The sequence below is a fragment of the Erpetoichthys calabaricus genome, chromosome 1 (assembly GCF_900747795.2).
Source record: "Erpetoichthys calabaricus chromosome 1, fErpCal1.3, whole genome shotgun sequence".
Taxonomy (NCBI): Eukaryota; Metazoa; Chordata; class Cladistia; order Polypteriformes; family Polypteridae; genus Erpetoichthys; species Erpetoichthys calabaricus.
In genome coordinates, this window is record NC_041394.2 from 91,749,443 (window position 1) to 91,775,136 (window position 25,694).

Genomic DNA, 25,694 nt, shown 5'->3' on the forward strand with positions numbered 1-25,694 from the left:
TGGAGCATAACCCGCACCCGTCACACTCCTACGCTTAGAGTGATTTCCATTTACATATTCCTTTATGAATTTTCCACAAATCAATTTGGCTAGCTTCCAACGAGTATAGCAGAGTTCTTTTATTTGTTCTAAGAGTAGGGTGGAGTGCCAAATCGTTGTTGAACGCACCCAGGCTACATTTAAGTTATAAGGCAAGTACAAGAGGTGGGGGTAATAAAACAACGATTTGGAGTTAAAAAAACGAGTATGTCAGAGTACGTGGAACGAATAAAAGAACGCGACTTTTGTATGACTGAGGCAAACATTCTTGGAATTTAAAGTGGAGAAGGGGGGAAGAGCATTTTCTGATTTTTTACCGAACCGTTTCCCTTTATGATGAGTACAAAACGTAAACGAATTGTAGTTTCAATGGATACGTGTCTTAAGGTGCTAAAGTGGTTGGATAACGGTGATTCTGTGGCGAAAACTTGTGCCGAACTTGGTGTTGGGAAAAGCATGGTAAACAACTGGCGAAGAGAATATTTTTCTAAATGAAAATAGGTATGCGTCAGATTAACCAGTCCTGAAGTGGCCGGTTAAAAGGGATTGTACTGTACAGAAAAGGAGTGAAAACAATGGAACCTGGAACTCCTTGGTTGGCTAGAGATAATCTAGAACTACGGTTTCCAAGAGTAATAGACTTTCACCTGTCAGTTAGACAGGACTTAAACAACTGAAAAGCAATGCCACAGGTACCCAGAATAATACAGTAATCTAAACCTAATGTTTCAATTAAGTCATATAGAATTATTATGCTACTCTTCCCACAGTCTGCACACATCAGTAACTGCAGATCTAACATTCAATGTACAAGCACTCTGTAAGCTACAGGAAAGAGGTGGGTGTATTCATACAGTATGAAAAATATATTTAATACTGAATTATTCCAATGTAGAGCCAAGGGTAACTTGAACTATGCTTTTCACAAATAGCAACAAATATAAATATGACTATGGGCATCAATACAGGGTATGGCAAGAGATAAAATTGTAAAACTTGTTTAATTTATAATCTGCCAGACATATGCAGATTTGGATAATTTCCATGGTAATTTATCCGTTTTAAAATCCTAAATGCCTAGATTAAATATTTCATAATGTTTTTATATTCGTTACATGACAGCAAAGTTTAGTTTTAATGTGTCTTCAAATTTGGAGGGCATGCTGCTGAATCATGAAACCCACTCAAGTTCCTCTTTTGTTAAACAAACTGACAACTCAGTCTATTTATACAAATAGTTTCAAGTGAATTAACATCACCCATAAAGGGGTCAAGGCCTACATAGATTTAATGCCACATTGTGATCAAGTGAGGTGCTAGGTGAAAATGCTGAACATTTTACTACAGACTTTTTTGAAATTCACATTTGAAAGCCAGCAACTACTGTTCTACTACCAATGTAAACACTTATTATGGTGGTAGACAGGCAAATAAAAAGGGTGATCGAAGCAATATTAGCACTCAAAGGAAAACACAAAATAGAGAAATAAGACTATGTTTGATGTAGCATTTATAATCCTGCAGGCATACAAATAATACTGTGTACAGGAATAGTTTAAGCACTCATCCTGCCCTTGTTTTATACTAAATGGCATTTTTGCATATTTGAGTTTTGCACATTAAAAGAAGAGATATTACTGATTGCAACCAACAATCTATGAATAATACTCAAATTACATGTGAGCTCAAAAATGTTTGACAGCAAGGAAAAATTTTTTTTACTAAAACAATTCTACTTAAGAGATTGTTTTCAGTTTGCTATAACAGGTTTATTAAGTTTAGTTTACTGTATAGTTTCTCTTTAGTTAGTAAAATCTCACAGTGCATACACAGTTTATAATACTGAAACAGTACATAACAAAGCAATACAAATTTTTGGGACTGAGGATAAACAGAAATCAATGTCAATGAAAATAATGCTTGTCCGGTACAAATATCTGATAGGTTTGTTTTTCTGCTGTAATTTGGCACCTGAAACATACCATTTTAGCACTTTGACCTAAAAGAAGAGTTTTAAAAATGCAGCTATAAAAGTACATACAGCACAAATTTGCAAACTTTTCAAAACATTAATTTTGTACTTAGAAGCTGACTAGTCAGGAAAATCGACTGTTGAGTATCTGATCATATTAAGAGATATTGCAGTCCATTACCTTGTGCCGCTTTGCTTGGTTTGAGGCTTGTCTGAGTGTTTCTGCCTGCAACTGGTCAAACTGATAGCTGCCTTCATATATCACTACCCTCTTCTCATGAATCCATGCTCTTTCAGGTAAGCTTCCAAAAAACTGCACATGATATTCACGATGACCTGCAAGACATAGTATAGACTTCAAGAAAAGCTTGCATTAGTATTATAGTTACCTATAGGAGAAGTAAAAACAAGGAAGCCATAAAACATTCATCTACTAAAATATCTGCCTTGCTTGCTTATTCTAACAATTGCCTTCCAAATAATTGAAGTAAACAAAAAAGAGACTAACAAAAAGCTCGTTTTGTTTCCATTAAACTAACAAACATGATTACTTTAAAACAAAATTAAAAATTCATAACTAATTGAATAAAAATGCAATTAGCAAAGCACCACTAGATTTCTGTGTCTACAATTTTTATATTTATTTTATAATAAAGGAATTTTAATGAATACATTTCCTCATCATCATACTGTACTGCTAAATTTTGATTTACCAAAAGTGAAAGTTCATTTTAGAGAAAGACATATACATTTATAAACCTAAACAATATAAGTTGCTAATCCCATATATCTGTCTACAAAAATTTCAGATATTTCAAAATTCTAAATTTTTGTAATTCCAGAATTGTATGTGCTTTGGTAGAGCAATACAAAATGTAAATATCAGCGATTAATATTTCTAATAATTTTTTATTCAAATAGCCTAAAATGAATGACTAAGGACATCCAAAAGATTAATTTTTTTGCAGGACCTTTAACTCTTTAAAAGGGGTGGCATGCTTTTCACAATTGAAGATGAGTATGATTTACTGTTCTCCTACTTACAAGTGTCATTTGAAAGATGATGTGATGTTTTTAAAAAGCACATCACTCTAATGTTAATCAAGTATGAACATAATTCATTTTGTAAATTATTTCTTGCAAATGACCAGTGCTTTGTCCATAAATACTGAACACTTTTTCACATAACATTCTGTGCGACTGCTATTTTCACTAAGTTGTGCATAATGTAAAGAATAATAAACCGGGGACTATAATTTCACTGCAAATCTATTGAACAGAACCACTCTCATAGTATTTAGGTTACAGATTATATCCCGTAAAGATATATTTATGAAACATTTAAACAAAATCAAAGAGTATAACAACATACTTAGCTGGAAGGCAGTAAAATGTCAAGTTAATGTGTTCATCTTTTTACATGGGTACACAGTTAGCTTATACCTACTCAAACATGTTTCCAGATGAGATATTATGACCTAAAAACCATGGTACATATTCACTAAAGTTATCCTAAAACATATTCAAACACAAAGTTTTTAAAGATATGCCATTAAATATGACTATGAACTATTTGGCATCACTGGTCTTGGATCACGTTCTGGATGTCATAGTTTGTGTCGGGCACCGAACAAAAAAACCTTTACAAATTTTTTCTTTTTCAGAGCTTTTTGAATTATGCATAAGGGACTGAGAACATCTGTGATGAACTATCATCTTGTACAGAAATTGTTCATGCCTTGCGCTTTATTCTTGTAGGCATAGGCTCCAGCTTCCCCAAAAGCCCTGCTTAGGACAAAGCGGGATTGGAAAATGGATAGATTGTGAAACTGTACAATGTACAGTGTGCATACTTAATAATGCCATTTTTAAAATGATGGGGTGATAATGTGCACACAAGCTTGGAGAAATTAGGCTGTAAGCAAATTTGTATGATAGAAAATTTTATTCCATAAAATAAACGGCATGTTTAATCTTAAAGTTTTCCTATTAAATGCCTAAATGTTTATTTTAGGAATGATCAATGCATGTTTGGGCTTGATTCTCAAGCTCTGTCACATATTCACCTATTGTTTCACAACAAGAACATTTATAATAATGTACAATCATATGTTTTCAGTAACAAAAAGAAAAGAATGTACATTTTTATATGGTAAATTCTTTTTAAAAATTGGACTATAACAGAATAACCTGCATTTGCCTGAAATTTCTCCATACTTGAGTAAATACCTCCCTTTGTGTAAGCTAAGCAAGTCCCCTTGTAATCACAGCAGAAACATAAGATGATTGATCATTAAGTTATCTACATAAGTTTAGAGTCAAAAGTCCTCTGATTGATTTTTCCCCGGGCAGCAGAACAAGGCCGCTCTACAGATAACTCTGCATTACTTGAGGATTAAACTGATTTTGTCATCATGTCTTTAGAGCTCTTTGGATCTCTTTAGACTGGTGCATCACAAGAAGACTTCTTGTTATTTATGTCTACAGGATAAATGTATTTATGTCAATCAATTACAGGTTTATGATTACTGTATTTTTCAGTAATGTATGCGCCCCTTTAAATCACCCACATAAATGCTGGACTTAAAAATTTAAAAAAAAAATTATATTTGTACATCTGTATTTTATATATGAAGTTCAAGTAATGTCACAGGATAAATATCTAGTGGAAAAACTGCTGACTAGGGTTTCACACTACTGTTTTAAAATGTGAACATTTCTGGTGGGTTTTAAGGAACTGACTTTCTGTTTCTTAATCAGTTCACTTTCCCCTGGTCTGTTTATTATTTACATCTTAACATTTCATTGACTACCAAAGTTAACTCTTCAGTCTCTAAATGATTCTTAGCTATCTCTTACATTTGTACGTCTATAATTTTGGAAGGGACCATATTATCTGTTTATTAATTTACACTAAAGCCTTAGCTAAGACATAGTATCATTTTTATTTTGCAAATATATATATATATATATATATATATATATATATATATATATAAATAATAAAAATGTCAAAGCAGTTCCATATACTGTTAAATAAATTACAGGAACGCTCACCAGACATTTAAAGAAACTGTACTGGATTCAAAGAAATATTAGCCTTCAATTAATGTTATTGGTGTATGCTCCTTTTTGAGTTAACCTTGATTTCTGATCAGCTGGCTACTAACTGAACAAATTACCTAGTTAAAAAAAAAAGTGGCTTCAGATTTATATTACATACTACGTTAGAGTGAAATTAAATATATAGTACAGTAATCCCTCGCTACTTCGCGGTTCACTTTTCGCGGATTCACGACTTCGCGGATTTTATATGTAAGCATATCTAAATATATAACGCGGATTTTTCGCTGCTTCCCGGGTTTCTGCAGACAATGCGTCTTTTTACTTCTGCTATTTGCTTCCTCAGTTGGTTTGCCCAGTTGATTTCATACAAGAGATGCTATTGGCGGATGGCTGAGAAGCTACCCAATCACAGCATGCAGTTAAGTTCCTGTGTGCTGCTGATTGGCTCAGCGACGGAGTGCTGCATTAACCAGGAAGTCTCATCTCACTCATTCAACATTAACGTGCTCTTGCTACTGCATTCAGGGGATTATCACCTTCAATCGTCATCATTTTTACTGCGCAGCATATTCATCACCATCATCACGTCATATATAGCTACGTGTACTTCGCTATACAGTAAGTGTAAACTTATCTACCGATTTCATATTGCTTAGCAGTTGTCCCTGTTATTAATAGAGTAAAGGGAGGGTTTAAAAACGTCCAAATACACGTTAAATAATTAAATAAATATGGTGTCCCTACTTCGCGGAAATTCAGTTATCGTGGTCAGCCTTGGAACCTATCTCCCGCGATAAGTGAGGGATTACTGTACACCCTCAAAATTCGCGGGGGTTATGTTCCTAGAGCACCCACAAATTGTGAAAAACCGCGACTTTTGGATGTGGTTAAAAAAATGCCTTTTAAATGCCTATTTTAATAGTTTCAACCCTAAATACAGTATGCCCCCAAAGCACTTTAATTTTGTTGCAAACTCAGCTTAATACATTACCTAAAAAATTACCTTAATAATAATAATAACAATTCATTACATTTATATAGCGCTTTTCTCAGTACTCAAAGTGCTATCCACGCAGGGAGGAACCGGGAAGCGAACCCACAATCTTCCACAGTCTCCTTACTGCAAAGCAGCAGCACTACCACTGCGCCACCTGTGAGGACCTTAATACATTACCTAAAAACAGAATGTAAAGGTAAACCCGTCCACTGTACAGTACTGTACTGCTATGTCTCCCGCGGTGCTAGAATGTAAAATACCGATGTTACCGCTATACGTACTGTAATTCATGCAAGCGCGTTTTCTTTGGTATGCGCTGTCATTTTCTTTGTTATAAGCAGAGTAAATACATAATAATTTCATTTAATTAAAATACAGTAAAATGTATGGGTACTCACCAATGATGAATGATATTGATGATGATGATAAAGTAGCTTTAAAACTTTAGTAGATTTAAAACTCCTCTGGTGGTGCCTCTTCTTCAGGTGCTTCAGGAGTCGTCGTATCTTTGTATGGGTCTTCTTCTGGTGGGATTTCGTGCTGGCTTTTCTTTATAGGTTTCAGGAACATTGTGATGGGAAGTTGCTACACTGTCTCCTGTAGCGAACTGCTGGTACAATTTCCGTGCTTTCTCACGGATGATGTTACTGTCTTCCTGCAGTCGGTGATCCACAGTGCCAAGGCAGGTTCCATCCTGATGATATTTTTATTCCTTACAGTCTTTTCCTTTTTGGCACTATCACAGAAACTTACAGATACAGTACTCCAGATCGCTGCTTCGTTCTTCTTTATATAGCATACGGTGCTTTCATTAATGCCATAGTGGCGTGCTACTGCAGCATAACTTTTTAGTTCCCAGAGCAAATCAGCCTTCTCCTGGAGTGTTTTAAACTTCTTCTGGCACTTAGGCTCAGTTCCAGAAGCTTTATAAGTGCAGAGCGGTTTGACGACATTGTGTGCGCTTAAAAATAACCAAATGGAAAACAAGAGGACACTCAGCTGGAGACGCGTCACAAAGCAGCAGTCAATCACCAGCAAGGAGAAATGAATAATGCTCTCGGATTGGCTACTTTCACCATCCCAAACCACGGTGGTAAACCCACTCACCTGGAGACACGTCACATGGCAGCAGTCAATCAGCAGCAAGGAGAAATGAATAACGTTCTCGGATTGGCTACTTTCACTATCCCAAACCGCGTTTCCCTCAGCGGTTACTTCCTGTTCTCTCTACAGCACAGTATTGCCACAAATTGTGGAGGATATTTGCGCTTTCCGCTAACAATTAATAGTTAGGTTCTAAGAAAAAATCCACGAACCCTGAACCGCGACTTCTACTGTATTCAAAATACAGGCTCTGCAGTACTATACACCAAAAACAAACAGGATACACATACACAAGTCAACACACAAAGACTATATAAAATTAATTAAAAACTTACTCAAAACGGCATGAAAGAGTCATAAAATTAATAATTTTGAAGTGTAATGAAAAATAGAGAATTAAAGAGTTTTTTTGGTCTTTCTGGCTTGTACATATTCAGAAACTAAACTTTAGTGAAAAGAAATATTCAAAAGGTTTACCTCGTGAGTTTATTCTGGTATGAACATTTAACTGAGGATCACATGATACCATACAAGGCCACCAAGGATAGGTGCCAACTTTGGACCATACGAGATCTCCAACCTGGTGGTCCATGCAACAGCTTCGACCAACAATGACTGTAGGAAAGTGCTTCTGAACCTAAGAAACAAAAAAGAAAAAAGTTAAATGTCTTTGTATCAATGTAAATTTGAAAACAGTAATGAAACACAGTATAATCCAATTACATAGCATTACAAATAATCCATCCATCCATCCATTTACCAACCCGCTGAATCCGAACACAGGGTCACGGGGGTCTGCTGGAGCCAATCCCAGCCAACACAGGGCACAAGGCAGGGAACCAATCCTGGGCAGGGTGCTAACCCACCGCAGATTACAAATAATCACATCAAGTAAATATGTAATAAATATTTTATATCTATTTACATTGCCCAAATATTATTAAATACACTTAAGAAATCCTAAGCTAATATAAATGATGCTTGCATTTGAATCGAGTATTCATATATGCAATTCAAGTTAAACCTCTGAAAAAATGTCTTTGAAAACTAATTAATGAAATCTGTTTTTCAGTTTAAAAACACCTTGCTTATTATATGTTCTAGAACAGGGGTCCCCAACTCCCGGTCCGCGGCCCACTACCAGTCCGCAGCCGTCTGACAGCCGGGCCGCGAGAGAACTGCCGGCAACGACGACTCACTCAGACTTTTCAGAACGCTTGGTTGGCGGGGCTTTGCAGCGGTGCAGAGAGAGGAGAGAGTATTACAACAAAGTATTGTTACGGTCCCGACAGTTTCCCCATATGACGCGAGTCCATAGAAATCGCGTTACTACGAAGTAGATTCAGCAGATGCTTTCATTACAACAAAGTGACCTTGAAATGCCTGAATGAATCATCCTCAGAGCAGTTAAATCTGTGGTCGCAGCTCAGATGTGCACGTTTGCACAACGATCCCCAAACAGAAACATTGTAAAAAAAATTCTTTCTTCGAACTTTCCTCGTACTGTTTTTTTTTTTTTTCTGTTTTTGTCAACATTTGAAAAACATCCATTGGAATTTAACTCATTGTCACCCTCCTATAGAAACGGCAGACACGAAAAAAGATTGCAGTGTTAATGTTTGTGATGTGCAATCTGTTGAATTGGCAAATGTAAAGCATATGTCTTTGTTATATGCAAAAAAAGAAGAAAAATCTCAGATTGCAAACGTATGCAAACTGCTTAATAACTTTAATAATAATAGAAATGTTATGTAAATTGTGTATAAAACTGCCCCCGCCCAACCAACCCCACCCCCGACCGGTCCGTGGAAAAATTTGCATCTAATAAAGTGGTCCTTGCTGTCAAAAAGGTTGGGGACCACTGTTCTAGAAGATCAATGGTTACTTCATTATGTTTAGTAAAGAAGTGTAGTTGATCAAGAGGTATTATTTAAATGGTTAATAGATCAGTACATTCCACACACATGAGGTTTTTGGACAGCAACACATACACATCCCATGAAGTTTTGTCTGTACCTTTCCTGAGCAATTGGGTGTTTTATGTCTATGTAGTGCTGGGAGGTATACCGGTTCATACCAAAAACCGTTTTTTATTTTTATTATGATATGAATTTTTCTTATACCGCAAAACCAGTTTAAATAGCCTAAACAATGTTCGGAACGTGGAAAATGGGAAACTGTTTAAGAGGGGACCTTTATCACTGCTACACCGCTATATAAATGCAAAGAATTATTATTATTATTATAAATACATGTATTTATATTATTATTATAAATACATTATAATTATTATTATTATAAATACAATTGCAACGGAGTACATGCGTTAGTGGAGGTATTGAGTGGTGAAAATGGGCAGAGAACATTCCAAAACTGAAGCTGTAGCAGACGATAAAGTTGAACATGATGACACAGAAGAACTTTTGCTGAGAAAAGGAGCTGTGTCTGGAGATACTTTGGTTTTAAAAGGTCGGCTGTGGACCAAACAACTATTTACTGCAAATGCTCTCAAGCTAAAGTTGCTGCCGGAGGAGGCAACACAAGCAATTTGCTGCACCACCTTAGCCGCAAACATGCTTTGGAGTACCATGAATGTATGGAACTAAGATGGACACCCTCCACATCCTCAGGTAAAACTGAAAAAGCTAGAGGACACTCGAGTCAGACGTCACTTGTAGACGCGTTTGCTAGAGGTACTGCCTACGACAAAAAAAGCAAGTAGTGGATCGAGATAACCAACGCCATTACAATCCATATAGCTAACGAGTCAGTGGACAGAGATTGTTAACATTAACAGAAAGTGAAGTTGGTTTACAAAAAATATTTACTCTTTATTCCTTTTCTAAGACATGTTCAGTGCAATAAAACTTTTGACAAGCACCTCTGGATATTTTACTAAATCTAAATGCCTCTTTGACAACGTATTCTTAACCACTCAAACTTTTAGTTGTTTGCAAAATTTGTTCAATTAAAAGGTTCTATATTTTGACTGTAACTGTCATGCAATGTGATTCCTTCTCTTCATTAGTGCCACCCATTTGAAAACTATCACTTTATGGGGCCATGCAAACCTGTATTAATACTTGTGTGCACATTAAAATGTTTTGTTGTACAATGTACAATTCTCATGATAGTGGAATAGGTTATTCTTAGCCAGTCTACTGCAGTAATTGCAGTGGAAAACGTGGTTAACATCCACTCATTCATGGGAAAAAAACACCGTTGAAAACCGTGAAACCAGTATAATTTTGAAAAATACTGTGATATAGAATTTTGATCATACCGCCCAGCACTATGTCTATGTAATGGACAACATCAAACTTGCAGGTAAACTCCATATTCTAATAACCTCTATAACTCTGTCTAGCTGAAGAAGAGGCAGGCTGCCCAAAACAAGGAGAATATTCTTTGGTGCAGCACAAAAAGTCCACTTCAGAAAAAAATCTACTTTAGACAAGACTACAGACGATAAAAACTGGTACTTTCTGATTAATAGTGCGTGTTAAACAAAACTTATGGATGATTGTGATAACCTTTTCAGCTGTAATTCTGACATGATTCACAAAAAAGCACCACCTGTCAACATTGGAGACCACCTTATAGCAATTAGGAAGTAAATAAATATATTTTATTGCCATAACAGGTTCATGGGATTTGAATTGACAAATAAAACAGCAATCAAAATGTAAAACATAAGGACAACAGCTACCATTATTCCCTAATAGCACACAATCAATTTAACAATACATCTACAGATTGAATAAATCTTACAATCAAGAGAAGTTCCTTTTATTATTGTTAGTATTTAATCGTAAAAAGCAAAATTACACTTTTCAATCAACAGGAACCATGAAATACATTAAATCAACACAATATTTTTCTATATAAAGTAGTTTATCTATATTACTAAACGACAGTTTTATTTATGCACGGATGGCGGACACACCGCATGCGCGCTGCGCCTCAGAGTTAAACCCAGCAGCTTCCCAGAGTCAGTAGGTGGCGCCCTGTGGTGTTATGGGTCCACAGCTCTCCAGCAAAGGCTAATTCATTTTTAAATAAATAATCACCGCGCTCATGGCTTAGCGAGTGGGCGTGGTGACTGTAGCGAGCCGCAGGGCGATCTGTGGTGTGGGCGTTTCTCCCCTAAGTGCACAGGTGGGAGACTGCCCACATCCGTGATCGTTCCTGTGGCTAATGGGCTGCAGCTGCCATGTCCTCTCCGCCTATATAGAGAAGCGCGAGCCGGTTAAAGGGGGGGAAAAAGAAAAGAAGGAAAGAGAGAACGGGAGGTAGTAGGAGAAGACAGGAAGCAGGTGGAGAGAGCCGGTGTGAGGAAGAAGGAGAACAAGCGAGGGAGAAAGCAGGCAGCTGGGAGGAGAGCCCACGAGGGGAGTGTTTGGCCAACACTCAGTGGGGCTGAGAAAGTAGTCACTCCAGCTGAGCGATTTAGGAGCCGGAGTGACCAGTGGAGAAGTCAACTGGCCGTAGAAGGCAGCGGGAGTCGATGAGGCTTTGGACTGGTGTAGCCTCAGTGTGAGCGCCTTGGCCGCTGGGGAACGGTCCAAAGTCTTGGTCCGGTTGGGAGCCTGATGAAGCCAAGGGTCGGAGGACTACCGGACCTGATTGAAGGGCAGCTGATCCTGCAGGTAGGCGACTCTCCTGTAGAGCAGTCCAGATGGGTGTAGCAGGTGAGCCGCCATGGAAACAGAAGACACCGGGCTTTTGGTTTTAACATATTACCCTAAGTTCTTGTCTATAAGCCGCGGCTTATCTAAGGAAAAAAGTTGTGAAAATGAAAAAATAGAATATCGGCTTATACATAAGTCCGGTTTATACAGTAATCCCTCCTCCATCGCGGGGGTTGCGTTCCAGAGCCACCCGCGAAATAAGAAAATCCGCGAAGTAGAAACCATATGTTTATATGGTTATTTTTATATTGTCATGCTTGGGTCACAGATTTGCGCAGAAACACAGGAGGTTGTAGAGAGACAGGAACGTTATTCAAACACTGCAAACAAACATTTGTCTCTTTTTCAAAAGTTTAAACTGTGCTCCATGACAAGACAGAGATGACAGTTCTGTCTCACAATTAAAAGAATGCAAACATATCTTCCTCTTCAAAGGAGTGTGTGTCAGGAGCACAGAATGTCACATAGATAGAGAAAACAATCTCTAGCAAACAAATCAATGGTGCTGTTTGGCTTTTAGGTATGCGAAGCACCGCAGCACAAAGCTGTTGAAGGTGGCAGCTCACACCCCCTCCGTCAGGAGCAGAGAGAGAGAGACAGAGACAGAGTTTGTTTTTCAGTCAAAAATCAATACGTGCCCTTCGAGCTTTTAAGTATGCGAAGCACTGTGCAGCATGTCGTTTCAGGAATCAGCTTTAGCGTCCCTTGTATGAAATCAACTGGGCAAACCAACTGAGGAGGCATGTACCAGAAATTAAAAGACCCATTGTCCGCAGAAATCCGCGAACCAGCAAAAAATCTGCGATATATATTTAAATATGCTTACATATAAAATCACAATTTAAATGACCGCTACGCGCGCGTGTTGACTCGGCGACGCCCAGAGCAGAAAGAACGCGCTCCGGCCGCTCCAACCGCGCCATGCGGGGAGTGAGAGAGACGCCAATATCTCACACACTCTCCCCCCTTAAAGAAATTAAATCGGTGCGAGTGAGACCACTGACCTCCCTCCCTTCTATTAGTTATAGGTTATAGTACGTTTGGCTTATCCATGAGTCCGGCTTATCTATGATAAGATTTTATTTTAAAAATTCGTATGATTTTTGGTCTCCGGCTTATACACGAGTCCGGCTTATAGACAAGAACCTAGGGTACTTCCTGTGACATTTTTACCTCGTGGTTTTTAGAAGAGTTTTCCTAATGGATTTTAACCTCCATGTTTGTTCATTTGGTTTTTCACTTGCTTTTTTATGGATTATTTATTTAATGAAGACATTTGAACTGCACAGCACTTTATTTTGAACACTGTTTTGTTCTATTTGAATAAAGCACTTTGCACTTTTATACATCATCCCCTTGCTCAATTGTTTATTGCCTCACTGTCTAGCTCATCGGTGACATTACCAATGGTGTTGGGTTCAAGGGCTCCCTAACAGAAGATGGGAGCCTGGAGCCGAACCTGCATCGTCACACGCCCAAACAACACAACCTGTGAACTAAACCTGCTCTAATCCACTGTGCCAGCGGTCTGTGTGGCATATTTGAATCACATAACGGAAATTCAGTATTAAAAGTAAGAGTTGTACCTAACAACACAGCCACAGAGAAACAAAAACAAGCCCGTATGGATAAAAACAATGAACGAAGACGCCTACAACGCGCCTCTGAAACAGCACAAGCAAAGGAGTCACGGCTCCAAAAACAAAGAGCTGAACGATTAGAAATACAAAACCGAGCCTGTATGGATAAAAACAATGAACGATGGCGCCTACAACGCGCTTCGATTTGTAATACAAAACCAAGCCCGTAGTTCCCAGAGTCAGTGCGTGGCACCAAAACACCACAACTTGTAAACTACACCTGCTCTAATCCACTGTGCCAGCAGTCAGCATGTGTAAGTTGGAGTATGCTTCCTAACAGTAAACGACTTCTACCTAACGACACAGCCACAGAACAACAAAGACAAGACCGCATGGATAAAAACAATACACGGAGGCTCCTACGACGCGCTTCAGACACACCAGAAGCCAAGACGTCACAGCTCCACAAGGAAACAGCTCAACTAAAGGAAATACAAAACGAGCCCGTATGGATAAACACAATGAACGAACACGCCCACAACGCGCTTCTGACACAGCAGAGGCAAAGGAGTCACGGCTCCAAATGGAAGGAGCTCAACGATTAGTAATACAAACACAAGCCCGTATGAATAACAACACTTTACCATGGCTACGACCTGTGAACTAAACCTGAGGTAAAGCGTGCACACCAGGTTGTACAGCCACCCGAACGCGACCGCCCACACCACCGCATATTACCATATTCGTTTAGTTATGTAGCCCTCCATGCCCGGATCCGCCGCCATGGTCACTTCAGCACGTGAATCCGCTGCCATCAGCAAACGACTTCTCGCTGACGACACAGCCATAGAATAACAAAAAAGAGACTGCATGGAACAGAAAGTGATTGCCATTCTTGGATTTGCGATTCTTTTGAGAATCGCGGGCTTGCTGGTATTACATATTTCACAGATTACATAGGTAAATGGTAGGAAGCATGATGGACTGAGTATATACTGAGTAATACTTTCCTCATCACTAGTTCACTATTATTTCTGCAGTCAGGGCAGTTTGCACATCACAAAATCTGTGAGCCAAGTTGGTGTGTGTTTTCTCACTGCCTGTCCACTGTTATCAGTGTCTTCTTGACCATCTTTTGTGTCCTTCACAGTGGGCTGGCAGGGCTAGTCTCATTTTGTTTAGATAGATATGAAGCAGGATTTTCTTTCAGGCAAGTACTTTATGTGCCATGCAAAGCATTTTCTCATATTGTTTGAGACAGGCTCACAATGCACATCACTAACAACACTGTCTTTACCTAGCAATCGAGTGCGACCGTTCTCCAAAAAGGGAATAGTATTTAGTATTGTCACACACGTGCACATTGGAGACGGTTCACAGGCCTAAATAGTGTGGTTTCTCAGCCGAACAAGTGGTTGATGCTGCCATCTGATCTTTTCTCTTTTTATCCCTCTGCATTCCAGCCGAAGACCATGCCTCTCAGTGACATCACTACCAGACCACCCACTGATGATGTAACTTCCAGCCCCATGTGATGACATCACGTCCAGTACCCAGAATCCATCTACCTGCCACATCAGTTCCTGTTCAAGCATCCCCAACTCCACTGCTTTCTGTCTTTCACCATATTATTAACCGTTTTCATCACGTTAATCAATTCTGTCTTGAATTCATGTTTGTGAAAATGCTTTTTCATTCTGACTGCCTTTTATTCCCCCAAATATAAGGGGAAACCTTTGTCTGCCCATTTCTACAGTATTTATCTGTTTCTTAAATCAGCAATTATCTCAAATTTGATTTCAGACTTCTCGGGTTTGTTTGACATTTATTGTGTGAAAGGTCCTAAACATTTCATCAGGAACAACTGCTCATCAATGGGTATACCTACCCTTACTTATAATGCAAGATACAGTTTTGCACAAAATGTGTCAAGTGTATGATATAGCAGCAAAGCTGTCAGAACACAAAATAAACAGCCAGCATCAGTTTTATGTGGAGAAAGTTGAACACATGATATGTCACATATGGGCAGAGCAAGCCGAACATGAACTCAGCCCACTTCCAATGTTTTCATGGACATGGTAGACCTGACAGTGTTGGCAAATACAAGAATAAACAGTTGTTCACTCATCTGCAACCTATGCGTGTGATTCAGTATAAGCGATGGTTCATGGAATTCAATACATGCACAAGCATTTCAACATACGGTAGTTATAATCAAACAATATTTTTTTTCTCTTAAAAGGCACCTCATTTACAGTCAAGTACCACACTGCATTGGTCCTTTCATTTTCACAAAGAAAGAACACCATTTATTCTAACATTTGCATTCATCGTCAGGTCTACTGCATGTGAAAACTGCAAGTAAGCTACCACCCACCACACCACTCTTCACTTGTGGCTCAATTGTTTTCTATTATGTACCACTTTGGATGTCCTTCCTTCTCCAAATCCGATTCATGCTGGCTCTGTACTTTGTATTCCATGGTGTGTGAAGAATACTGCAATGTCATCTCAGGAGATTTTACAGATGTTTCATACCCAGCTGAAATAACTGGAATGCCAACAGTTTTCAGACTTGTTTTATTTTTTTTCCATCACATGTAAATGAAGCAATGTGTGTGATTATAAATGTAACATTTATTGCAAGTTATTTTAAAACTGTCTGCTGAAGAAAGCAATTCACATCTGGTAAACAATGTTCAGTACCATCAATAACAACAGCAGGAGAAGATTTGTTGAGGTACACAGTATATTCAAATACACTCAAATGCAAGCTAGGGTGAAGAAACAAAAATTCATATATGGGTACAAACATTCAGTGCCGTTACTTGTGCAGTATTAGGGGTGTCTTTCATGGAAGAAAAAAAAAAATACATCATTAACCATGTTTTCTAAATAGAATTTCGGAGCTGCAAAACATGAGAATGTGAAGTGCAGCAATTTAGGAAAAGATAAGGAAGGACAGGAACATGACATGCATACTAAACAATTAAAGATTTAAAAACACAATGCCAACTAATGTCTGTCCTGGTGTTCCTAGTGTAATAAGGAGTGTCCCCGTCTCAGCCAGAGGAGTTGGAGTCGTGGATGGAGTATGGCAACACTTACCTGAAGTGGAGGCAGTGGAAGATAGGAGAAAATTAGACACTTAACCCCGATCACAACTACTCAACATTACTTCTGGGTTCAAACCAGGCTCTTTTCTTCTACTAAAATACTATAGCTTCAGCCATGCTTTTTTCCTCACATAATACAATCCTTTAAACCCCTTAGCATTGCAGTTTATTCCCCAAAAAAAAAAAAAAAGATTTTGTTTTGCCATGAAAAATTACATTTTTATTAAATCTCAAAAGTATAATAATGATATAAATAATAATAGTAATCATGAATAAAAATAATACGAAATAAACAATAAAATAATAATGGAATAATAATAAAATAATAACAGTAATAAATACTACTACTAATGATGCCAAAATAGTATATAATCTCAAAATGAGTCCTTTGTGTGGTAAATTTTAAAGCACGGTGAAAGAAACAATCCAATGTCACAGTCAGGACAATAATAGCGTGTTTGTTTTTGGATTTTCTTTCCAGATTCATCAGTTCTTGAACACAGTGCACAAGTATGAGTTAGATTATATATAATCAATAAAACGGCTAGCAATAAGACACTCTGGATTGATCCGCAATGTGCTGGGTTGACCATGTCTCTTTAGAGGTAGTGTGGACAGTGGATGTGCAGCAATGATTTGTTCTACTGGCATGTAGAGTTTGCATGAGATACACTCTTGCCAGCTTCTGCGAATGCATTCCAAATGCACTGTTCCACCAGATGATGAAATATCTTTTTGTAGCATTTCTTTTGTTGCCTCCACATAACGAGATAGAAAGTCAATTCTTGATCTGCATGATCTACGCCGCCCATGGTATTGTAGTCGACCATAGTACAAGGCTTCATATCCTACTTGTTGCCTTTTGCCTTTACAGTGACTGTAGCTGCATTATGTACAGTGCTAAGACAAACACCTGTCTTGTCCCTCCATTTCAGCACAAGCACTTTTCTAAGCTACTAGCACACTGTAAGTTAGCTCTGCCAAAGTCTTCAGGCATGGTACAATGGTTAGGATGCGCTGTTCCATATGTGTCAGTCTTTCTTTGCAGCAAGATGTCAAATTGCTCTGGCGAAGTATAAAAATTGTCCATGGTTACATGGTAACCTTGATCCAGCAGAACATCTATCAAAGTCAGCACCGATGACATAGCAACACTGTACAGATTGTACTTCGGATCAAACATTGTCCCTTTCCCTGTGTACAGTACTGAATTCCAAATGTATCCCGTTTTAGATCCACAACAAAGTCAGCACCGATGACATAGCAACACCGTACAGATTGTATTTCAGATCAAACGTTGTCCCTTTCCCTGTGTACAGTACCGAATTCCAAATTTATCCCATTTTAGATCCACAAAGCTCATAAAAATTATGCCAAATCTTGCTCTTTTTAACGTGATGTACTGTATCCATGACACTCTGCCCTTATAAGCCATGAGACTTTCAATGCTGACATCACGGACCGCAATGCAAACGTTCTAAAATTTTGCAACAATGGACTGGTATATCTCCCAAATTTCCTTCAATTTGGATGCTGGATGGGTATTCTCATCAAACTGTTTATTGTTGGTAAAATGCAGATATTTCATACTTAGTGAGAACCTACACTAAGACATAATTTCTCCAAAGGTTGTTGCCAAAATTTTGTTCTTGGACCAGAACCATCACTGCTCAGGTTTTACTACACGTCCTTGCAATATCAATAAGCCTAAAAAGGCCCAGATATCATTAGCAGTTACTGGTTCTCATCATTTTGAACAGGAAAACTACTTAGGAGTATGGATATTTGCCTGACACTGTTCAGCATAACAATTTGTCTCGACAACAATTCTGTTGATCACGTCATCAGCCAGGAATAACTTCAGGTAAGTGAGTGGATCTTGACTGTCAACGTCCACTTTTATTCCTGGCTGCCCCACAAAATCAAAACAAGGTGGTGCTGGTTTATTTGAAGCACGGTCAACAGACGGCCAGTCACTTTTGGATTCACTCACTGTCCATTTCAGTTTCACTACCTGAGGACAGATTCACTTCCTCATCACCGCAGATGGGAACCTCTTCAGCATCCTCAACATCACTGCTTGTATCACTAACAAGAGTATGCAACACCTGGGCTGCTGAAAAACATTTCTTACGAGACGGCATTATCAAGGAGGGGGTTATTGATCACACTTCCATGTGAGAAAAGAAGATGCACCGATACCTTTGCCCATTATAATGTTGCCCGATTAAAGCTCGGGACTTAAGCTGATACTACTTTTATAGACCGAGTGATTCTTGGTTCTAATGCTTATGCAAGACGCATCTGTAGACACTCAGGACTAATGATTTTAGCACAATTTTCACAACCTGAGTAACACTTGGGCCTAATGCTAAGGAGCTTAATACTCTGCTTGTGACTGAGTCACTTGATTGAGGCAGGAAGACTTCTTTCAAAGCTAGACCCAGGAGTACTTTTAGCCCATCAGATGTGGAGCTCAGAAGCACTAATGGGTCTGAATGACTTCTGCAATAACAGGAGAAACCTCTGTCCCACAGCTCCCTCCGGCAGCTCTGAATCTTAGAGCAAGAGAAAACAACTGTGTAAGTTCTGACCTGTAGACATTTTGATACCCCCCTTTGCAGTACTACTGTATAAAAAGACTGAATAAGACAATTAGCCTTCTCAAAAAGATATTATCACTGGATGTCTATGTGAGAGTGCCTTAACTCATACCTGTCCTACAGTTTTACCAAGTCCACATTTTATAAACTTCAAAGAGAACAGTTTCTTACTGGAAAATATGAGGAACCTTATCCACATTTCTAACCGAGAATGGTAAACCGGATGGACGCAGGGACATCCGGCCATGGGCCGTGGACGCAAAAGACATACTGTGCAGGCGCCCCACAAATCCCACCCCCCCCTCCAAGCAACGGGAACCGGATGGAATGCAACGTAAAATAAGAAATGAGGCGCCGCGACCACAGAAAAAAAGGAGTCAGACGCCAGTGCCGTACACAGCGCCGCACGAACCCCATTGCACACGAAACGGGACACACACAAAGAGGAGGATTCAACAAGCCCCTAGCACACAAAAAAAAAAGAAGCCGTGAGCGCCACACACAGCCCATTGGACACGAAACGGGACAGACTACGGACATAGCACATGAAACGTACACAAAAACGACGATTCAGACCCGCGAACACACTAACATAAATAAGAAATGACACACAAAGCCCCATTTCTGAAGGAACCGTCCGTATTAAACATACGTCATCTCAACACATTCACACTATGCAGCATAGGTGGATCTCATTACAATGAGGCACTATTAACCGTTCAACCGCAGAAAAGGCTCCATATTAACAGTGAGTGCGATCCTCCTTATTACTTATCCATATTTCTCATGCTGAAGAACAAACAAGTCATGAATTCACGATCACGGGTACAAAACGATACGGCTCGGATTACGGGACCAAACACACGAACCCGCATGAAAAAACAAAATACACGTCGGCGCCTACAACGCGCTTCTGAAACTCCGGAAGAAAAAATGTCTCGGCTCCAAAAACGCAAAGCTCAACTAACAGAGTTACAGAGACGAGCCCAAATGGACAGACACAATGAACGTAGACGCATGCAGCGCGCGTCTCAAAGTGCTGCATCGAAACAGGCACGGGTTCAAAACGAAACACCTCGCGTCTCAGACATACAAAAACAGCAGCGAAGAGACAACATAAATAAACGCAGACGTCTACAACACGCATCTGAAATGCCGGAAAACAAGCAGGCAGGGCTCCAAAAAGAGAAAGCTCGACTGACCGACATACAAAAACGGGCAAGGCTCGATACAAACAATGCACGACGTAGACTACAACAGACTTCTCACACAGCACAGGCGAATCGATTACAGCTCCAAAACAGCACGTCCCAAATACTGGACATGCAACGACGCGCCTCTCAAAACGGCACAAGCAAAAGATACACGTCACGGACATCAATGCCAGACACCTGCTAAACGCTTGCGCCACTTAGCTGACAGCGCGTTCAATAATGAGTCCACTATTGAGGAAAATTCATTGGGATTAATGAATTTCATTTGCAATCATTGTGATTCACTTAACTTCCCTGAAGAAACAACTGGCAATACAAGTAATGAATTTACACATTGTTGTCAAAAGGGTCAAATTAGACTGCCTCCTTTACATTCATATCCTGAATATCTACAGAAGCTTCTAACTAACGATGTACCTGAAAGTAAAAACTTTATGAACTGCATTAGATCCTACAAATCGCTATCCACTATGAACATGAACAGTAGCAATGCACGTGACATCCGTCTTGCAAAACTGTTAATTATTGATGAATGTACAATGGCATCCAGTCACTTACTCAACACAATTGATAAACTTCTACAAACGTTGATGAATAATAATATTCCCTTTGGAGGAAAGGTACTTTTATTAGGAGGAGATTTTAGACAGTGCTTAGCTATTGTTCCACATGCCATGCGCTCAGCTATTGTTCAGTCCACCTTAAAATACGCAGACAATTGGCATTGCTTTCAAAAGATACAGTTAGTACAAAACATGCGATGTCCAGATCCAGATTATAACAATTGTTTATTACAACTGGCAGATAGTACACTCACCAATACAGATGGACTTCACCCAGATATTATTACAATTCCTCAAGCCTTTATCTGCGACGACTTAGTTACAGAGATATTTGGAACAGCAATCTCATTAAACCAAATACCCCTTTTAACACAACGCACTATATTATGTCCAAAAAATATTAATGTGGATCACATAAATAACCAAGTCATTACATTACTTCCTGGAGAGAGACAACTCTTTCTAAACTCTGACAAAGTTGACTCTGATGACGACAATGACCATCTTCATTTCCCCTTAGAATATTTAAACACTATTAACCCAGCCGGATTACCACGACACAATCTTACCCTTAAAAACGGAACAATAATCATGCTATTAAGAAACCTTAACACTAAACAGGGTTTATGCAATGGCACACGTTTGGTCATCAACACCATGACACACAATGTTATTCAAGCGACAGTTCTTACAGGGTCACATGCTAACAATACTGTTCCGATTCCTAGAATTGACCTTACAAGTTCTGACCTGAAATTACCTTTTACACTTAAACGGCGACAGCTCCCCATTAAACCTGCATTTGCCATGACCATCAACAAATCACAAGGACAACCCATGGACAAGGTTGGCATCTACCTCTCTGAACCCGTTTTTGGACATGGACAACTTTATGTGGCCTTCTCATGAGTTCGACGTTCATCTGATGTTAAAGTTAAGGTTATAAGTGCTCCATGCCAAGGAAAACTCATTCAAGAACAAGACACCATCTTTACTACTAATGTTGTGTACAAAGAAATTTTCCAATAAACCTTTACACTGTGCCACACACTTTATTGTTTGCTTTCTATATGCATCATCTACACCTTCACACTATGCTATATCTCATTCATACATCACGCTCTTTGTCATTTCCCAACACCAGGGGTTGGCGAGCGAAGCGAGCAGGGGGCGGAGCCCCCTAGTCACAACTAAAAAAAAAAAAACAAACAATAAATAAAACAAGATTTTTAGGTTAAAATTTTGTAGAGGCAGAATGCTTTAGTCACTCAGTTTTAAAAAATTACATGACAAATTCTGTGAGAACAAAGTGTTCTGGACCGAAAGAAAAAAAAATTGTTATAATGGGGAGTTCATTGTAATGGAATTGGAACATAGCACACTCCTTCAACACAACTGACAAAGTAGACTGTGGATTGTCAACACCTGTCTTGCTGTAAAGACTGTTCCAACTTATTTAAACATGCTGCTATATGTCCATTGATTACAAAGCTAAATCTGGTTCTTTCAAACTGTAGGCCTACATTGATCTCTCTCTCTCTCTCTCTCTCTCTCTCCCTCCCAAAATGCTGGAAAAAGCTGTTGTTCTGCAATTCCCAACCTTTTTGGAGAGAAATTACAGTGGTGAAATACTCCAGTCAGGATTTACAGCTCACCACAGCACTGAATCTACTCCTTTAAAGGTTTTTAATTACCTCTTATTAATAATTAAATTTGGGGATTATGCACTCCTTATGGTCTTAGAACTTACTGAATCTTTTGAGACATGGACCATAACATCCTTATCGCCTGTCTTCAGAAAGTTATGGCATTCAAGGTACTGCTCTTGCTTAGTTCAGGTCATACCTGACAGGCATAAGTTTCTCTGTATGCCCTGGGAACTGCTCCTCCTCTTCTGCCCCTCTTACTTGTGGAATCCCATGGTTTCTCTTTCCACTGTTATGCTGATGACACACAAACCTATTTATCTTTGAAACACTGCCACTCTGTGGTATTACGTGACCACAGCTCAGAAAAAGGTGGCAGATTTTTAAATAAATAAATAATTGAATGACAGGCTTGATCGCCATGGGTGTGTGGAAGATGGGAGAAGACAGCTTGGGGAGTCACAGCAGATGTGCTCAATGAGGCAATCGTGGCTAAGCCATATTTGAAAGGGACCACGGTTGCTGAAGTCTCTGCCAGCTGCAAGACCTGGAAAGGTGAGTTGGCAAGACAAGAAAGAGATGTGCTGGGCTGAAGGAGAGGAGCGAGAAAAAACAAAAAACAAATGAAAGGGTAAAAAGGGACAGAAAGGAATGAAAGGGAAGTTAAAGGAGGGCAGGAGTGAGCAAGAGAGAGCCCGTGCAAGATGGGAAGAAGCTGCAGGAAGGGACTGAAGCCCCCAGTGATGGAGCTAGTGGCTGGCACTCTAAAGGGGGCTGAAGGTTACTCCTGCTGTGATTCGGAGTAGGAGCAAGAGTAGTCCAGAGGGACTTCCCTGCAGGGTCGGAGATTGCAGAGGGAGACCAAGGGAGTGAAGACTTGGTGGCTCCTCGTGGATCACGGTTGTATGGGTGGCAGAGACATAAGCCAGAACTGAAGGTTGTCTGCCCGTGTTGTTTGACGTCTCTCTGTGCTGAGAGGTCCAAATAGGATAAGCTAGAGAGACGTCTGTTTTAAAGGGCTGCACCTGGGCTTGAGTGATTTTCATTAGACTGTTTCTGCTGATTTTAACCTCGCTTTTAAGGAATATTTATTTGATTGATTTTAACCTCCACTGAACATCTTCCATTATTGGATTATTCATTTATTTGAACACTTAATTTGTTTGGATGGATTTTTTTTATAAAAAGCACCTCAGCACTTTTACACCTACCCCTTGCTATGTTTGTGTGTTGTGTCATCATCGTCTGGCTCATCCTTCAGGTACGTTATTGGCGGTAGCAGGTTCAAGAGGCTCCCTTGTTCAACTGGGAGCATGGAGCCAACCTGCACTGCCACACACTCCCTTACATTCTTATTGAATTGAGAGGAAGACATTAAGTCTTGGATGTTGTTAAACTTTCTTGATTTTAATGTAAAGAAAACCAAGATTGTGACGTTTGGGCTCTTTAACACTCATAATGCCTACGAATGTAATGGTCCACTAGAAAAATACATTAAAACCTGTGCTAGTAACTTACACATGATACATCATAGTGACCTAAAGTTGGGAAAACATAAATTCTACTGTTAAAGCCTGTTTTTCCAACCACAAGTGTTAGCTAAGATAAAGTCCTTTTTGCTTTTCACTGATCTTGAAAAAGTGGTTCATGCCTTTATTTCTTCGCGATTGGACTACTGTAAATCATTATACACTGTAGTTAACCAGAAATCCCTTTCTCAGCTACAACAAAACCCTGCAGCTACTGTAAACTTCTCACAGACACACCAGGGGTGTGGAAATCAAATTTTTTTCTGCTTGTCCACAGACAAGTAAACTTAGAAAATCCACTTGTCCGCCAGTTAAATTCACTTGCCCATAAACAAATAACAAAAGTGAAAAATAGTTTATTTTTTCTGATCTTTTTTATTGATACCAAAACTGCCTTCCATTTTAAAACTGAAAAAAGTTCTTTCAGGGAGTAGTATTTTGCCACCTTGCTCTAGAACATTATATAAAGGATTCCCTTATCATTTTAACTCACTAATAAACAATGCCTTTATTATAGCTACACTAGTTCTGTTTTACATATTACAGTTACATAACAAAACACTGTCCCGATTCATTTTCTGCCATGTTCTTCAGCTTTTGTCTTACAACATCTTCTCCCCCAAGAATCTTTACCATCTTAGACAGCATGGGCTAAATGCTGTTCATCTATCTATCTATCTCTATCTATCTATTTCTGCTTGAGCTGAACTGCATGGTTCCTGGACTGATGGTCCTGCAGAAGTGGATGCTGATGACTTTGCAGGTTTTTTATGAGTGATGTGCCTGTTGCCAGATGACAGCCAGAATTCCACAGCTAGTGGGTCAAACTCTTCTAAAGGTTTGCCATCAACAACAATGCACATCTGGTTTTGAAGGTTTTCCTGAGTCAGGTGGGTTCTTAGAGAACTCTTTAATAAATTCATATTGGAGAATAATCTCTCACAAGAAGCTGGAAGGAGAAACTGTAAGAAACAGTGAGATCAGCACACAAAACATTCTTCAGAGCCTCTTCCTTCCTCTGCAGAACTGAGGTATAGACAGCAAGTGGATGGTACTGCCGTTGCATTGATATCTGCACTTTAAGTGCTTGCCATTCAGATGGTGCATGTTTAACTTCCTCATCAGTCAACTGATATATTAACTAAATATTACTGATGTTGTCGGGAAAAAATAATCGCGTCTAAGTGAAGATTTTTATAGATATTTTATAACATTTGGAAACCGTTAGTTTATTAAAAATAAAGAAGAAAACATTCTGACAGTGCAAAACCAACTTGTTTTATATGAAAAAGTCTCTACACAGCTAAAAAAATCTATAGACAGCTCATCAAAATTGATGTTGTCACGCAATAAATTTCTTAACTCCTCAATATATCACAACCTACATGAAATCGCAAATTTCAGGAAAGATTAACTGCCTAACAAGCTTTGTTATGTGGTGAAAACATTTGTATGTATAATGACCGCATTTTTATGTAGAAACAATGAATTTTATCAATAATATATAAAAGTTATCAATTATAATGAAAAATCATCAGATTACATCGTAATGTTGACATGAAAAAAAATGA

The 25,694-nt window shown here is 39.0% G+C and overlaps 1 protein-coding gene across 4 annotated transcripts in view; it reads right to left on the bottom strand.

Annotated features, from left to right (window-relative positions):
- The window catches only part of nsd3 (nuclear receptor binding SET domain protein 3), a 152,689-nt gene that overhangs the window by 101,523 nt on the left and 25,472 nt on the right, over nucleotides 1–25,694 (bottom strand). For all 4 annotated transcript variants that reach the window (XM_051921382.1, XM_051921409.1, XM_028803466.2 and 1 more), the window contains exons 3-4: nucleotides 7,656–7,815; nucleotides 2,193–2,347 (exon numbers count right to left, since the gene is read on the bottom strand). In XM_051921382.1, the coding sequence (XP_051777342.1) occupies nucleotides 2,193–2,347; nucleotides 7,656–7,815 (315 nt within the window). The remainder of the gene's footprint in view (nucleotides 1–2,192; nucleotides 2,348–7,655; nucleotides 7,816–25,694) is intronic.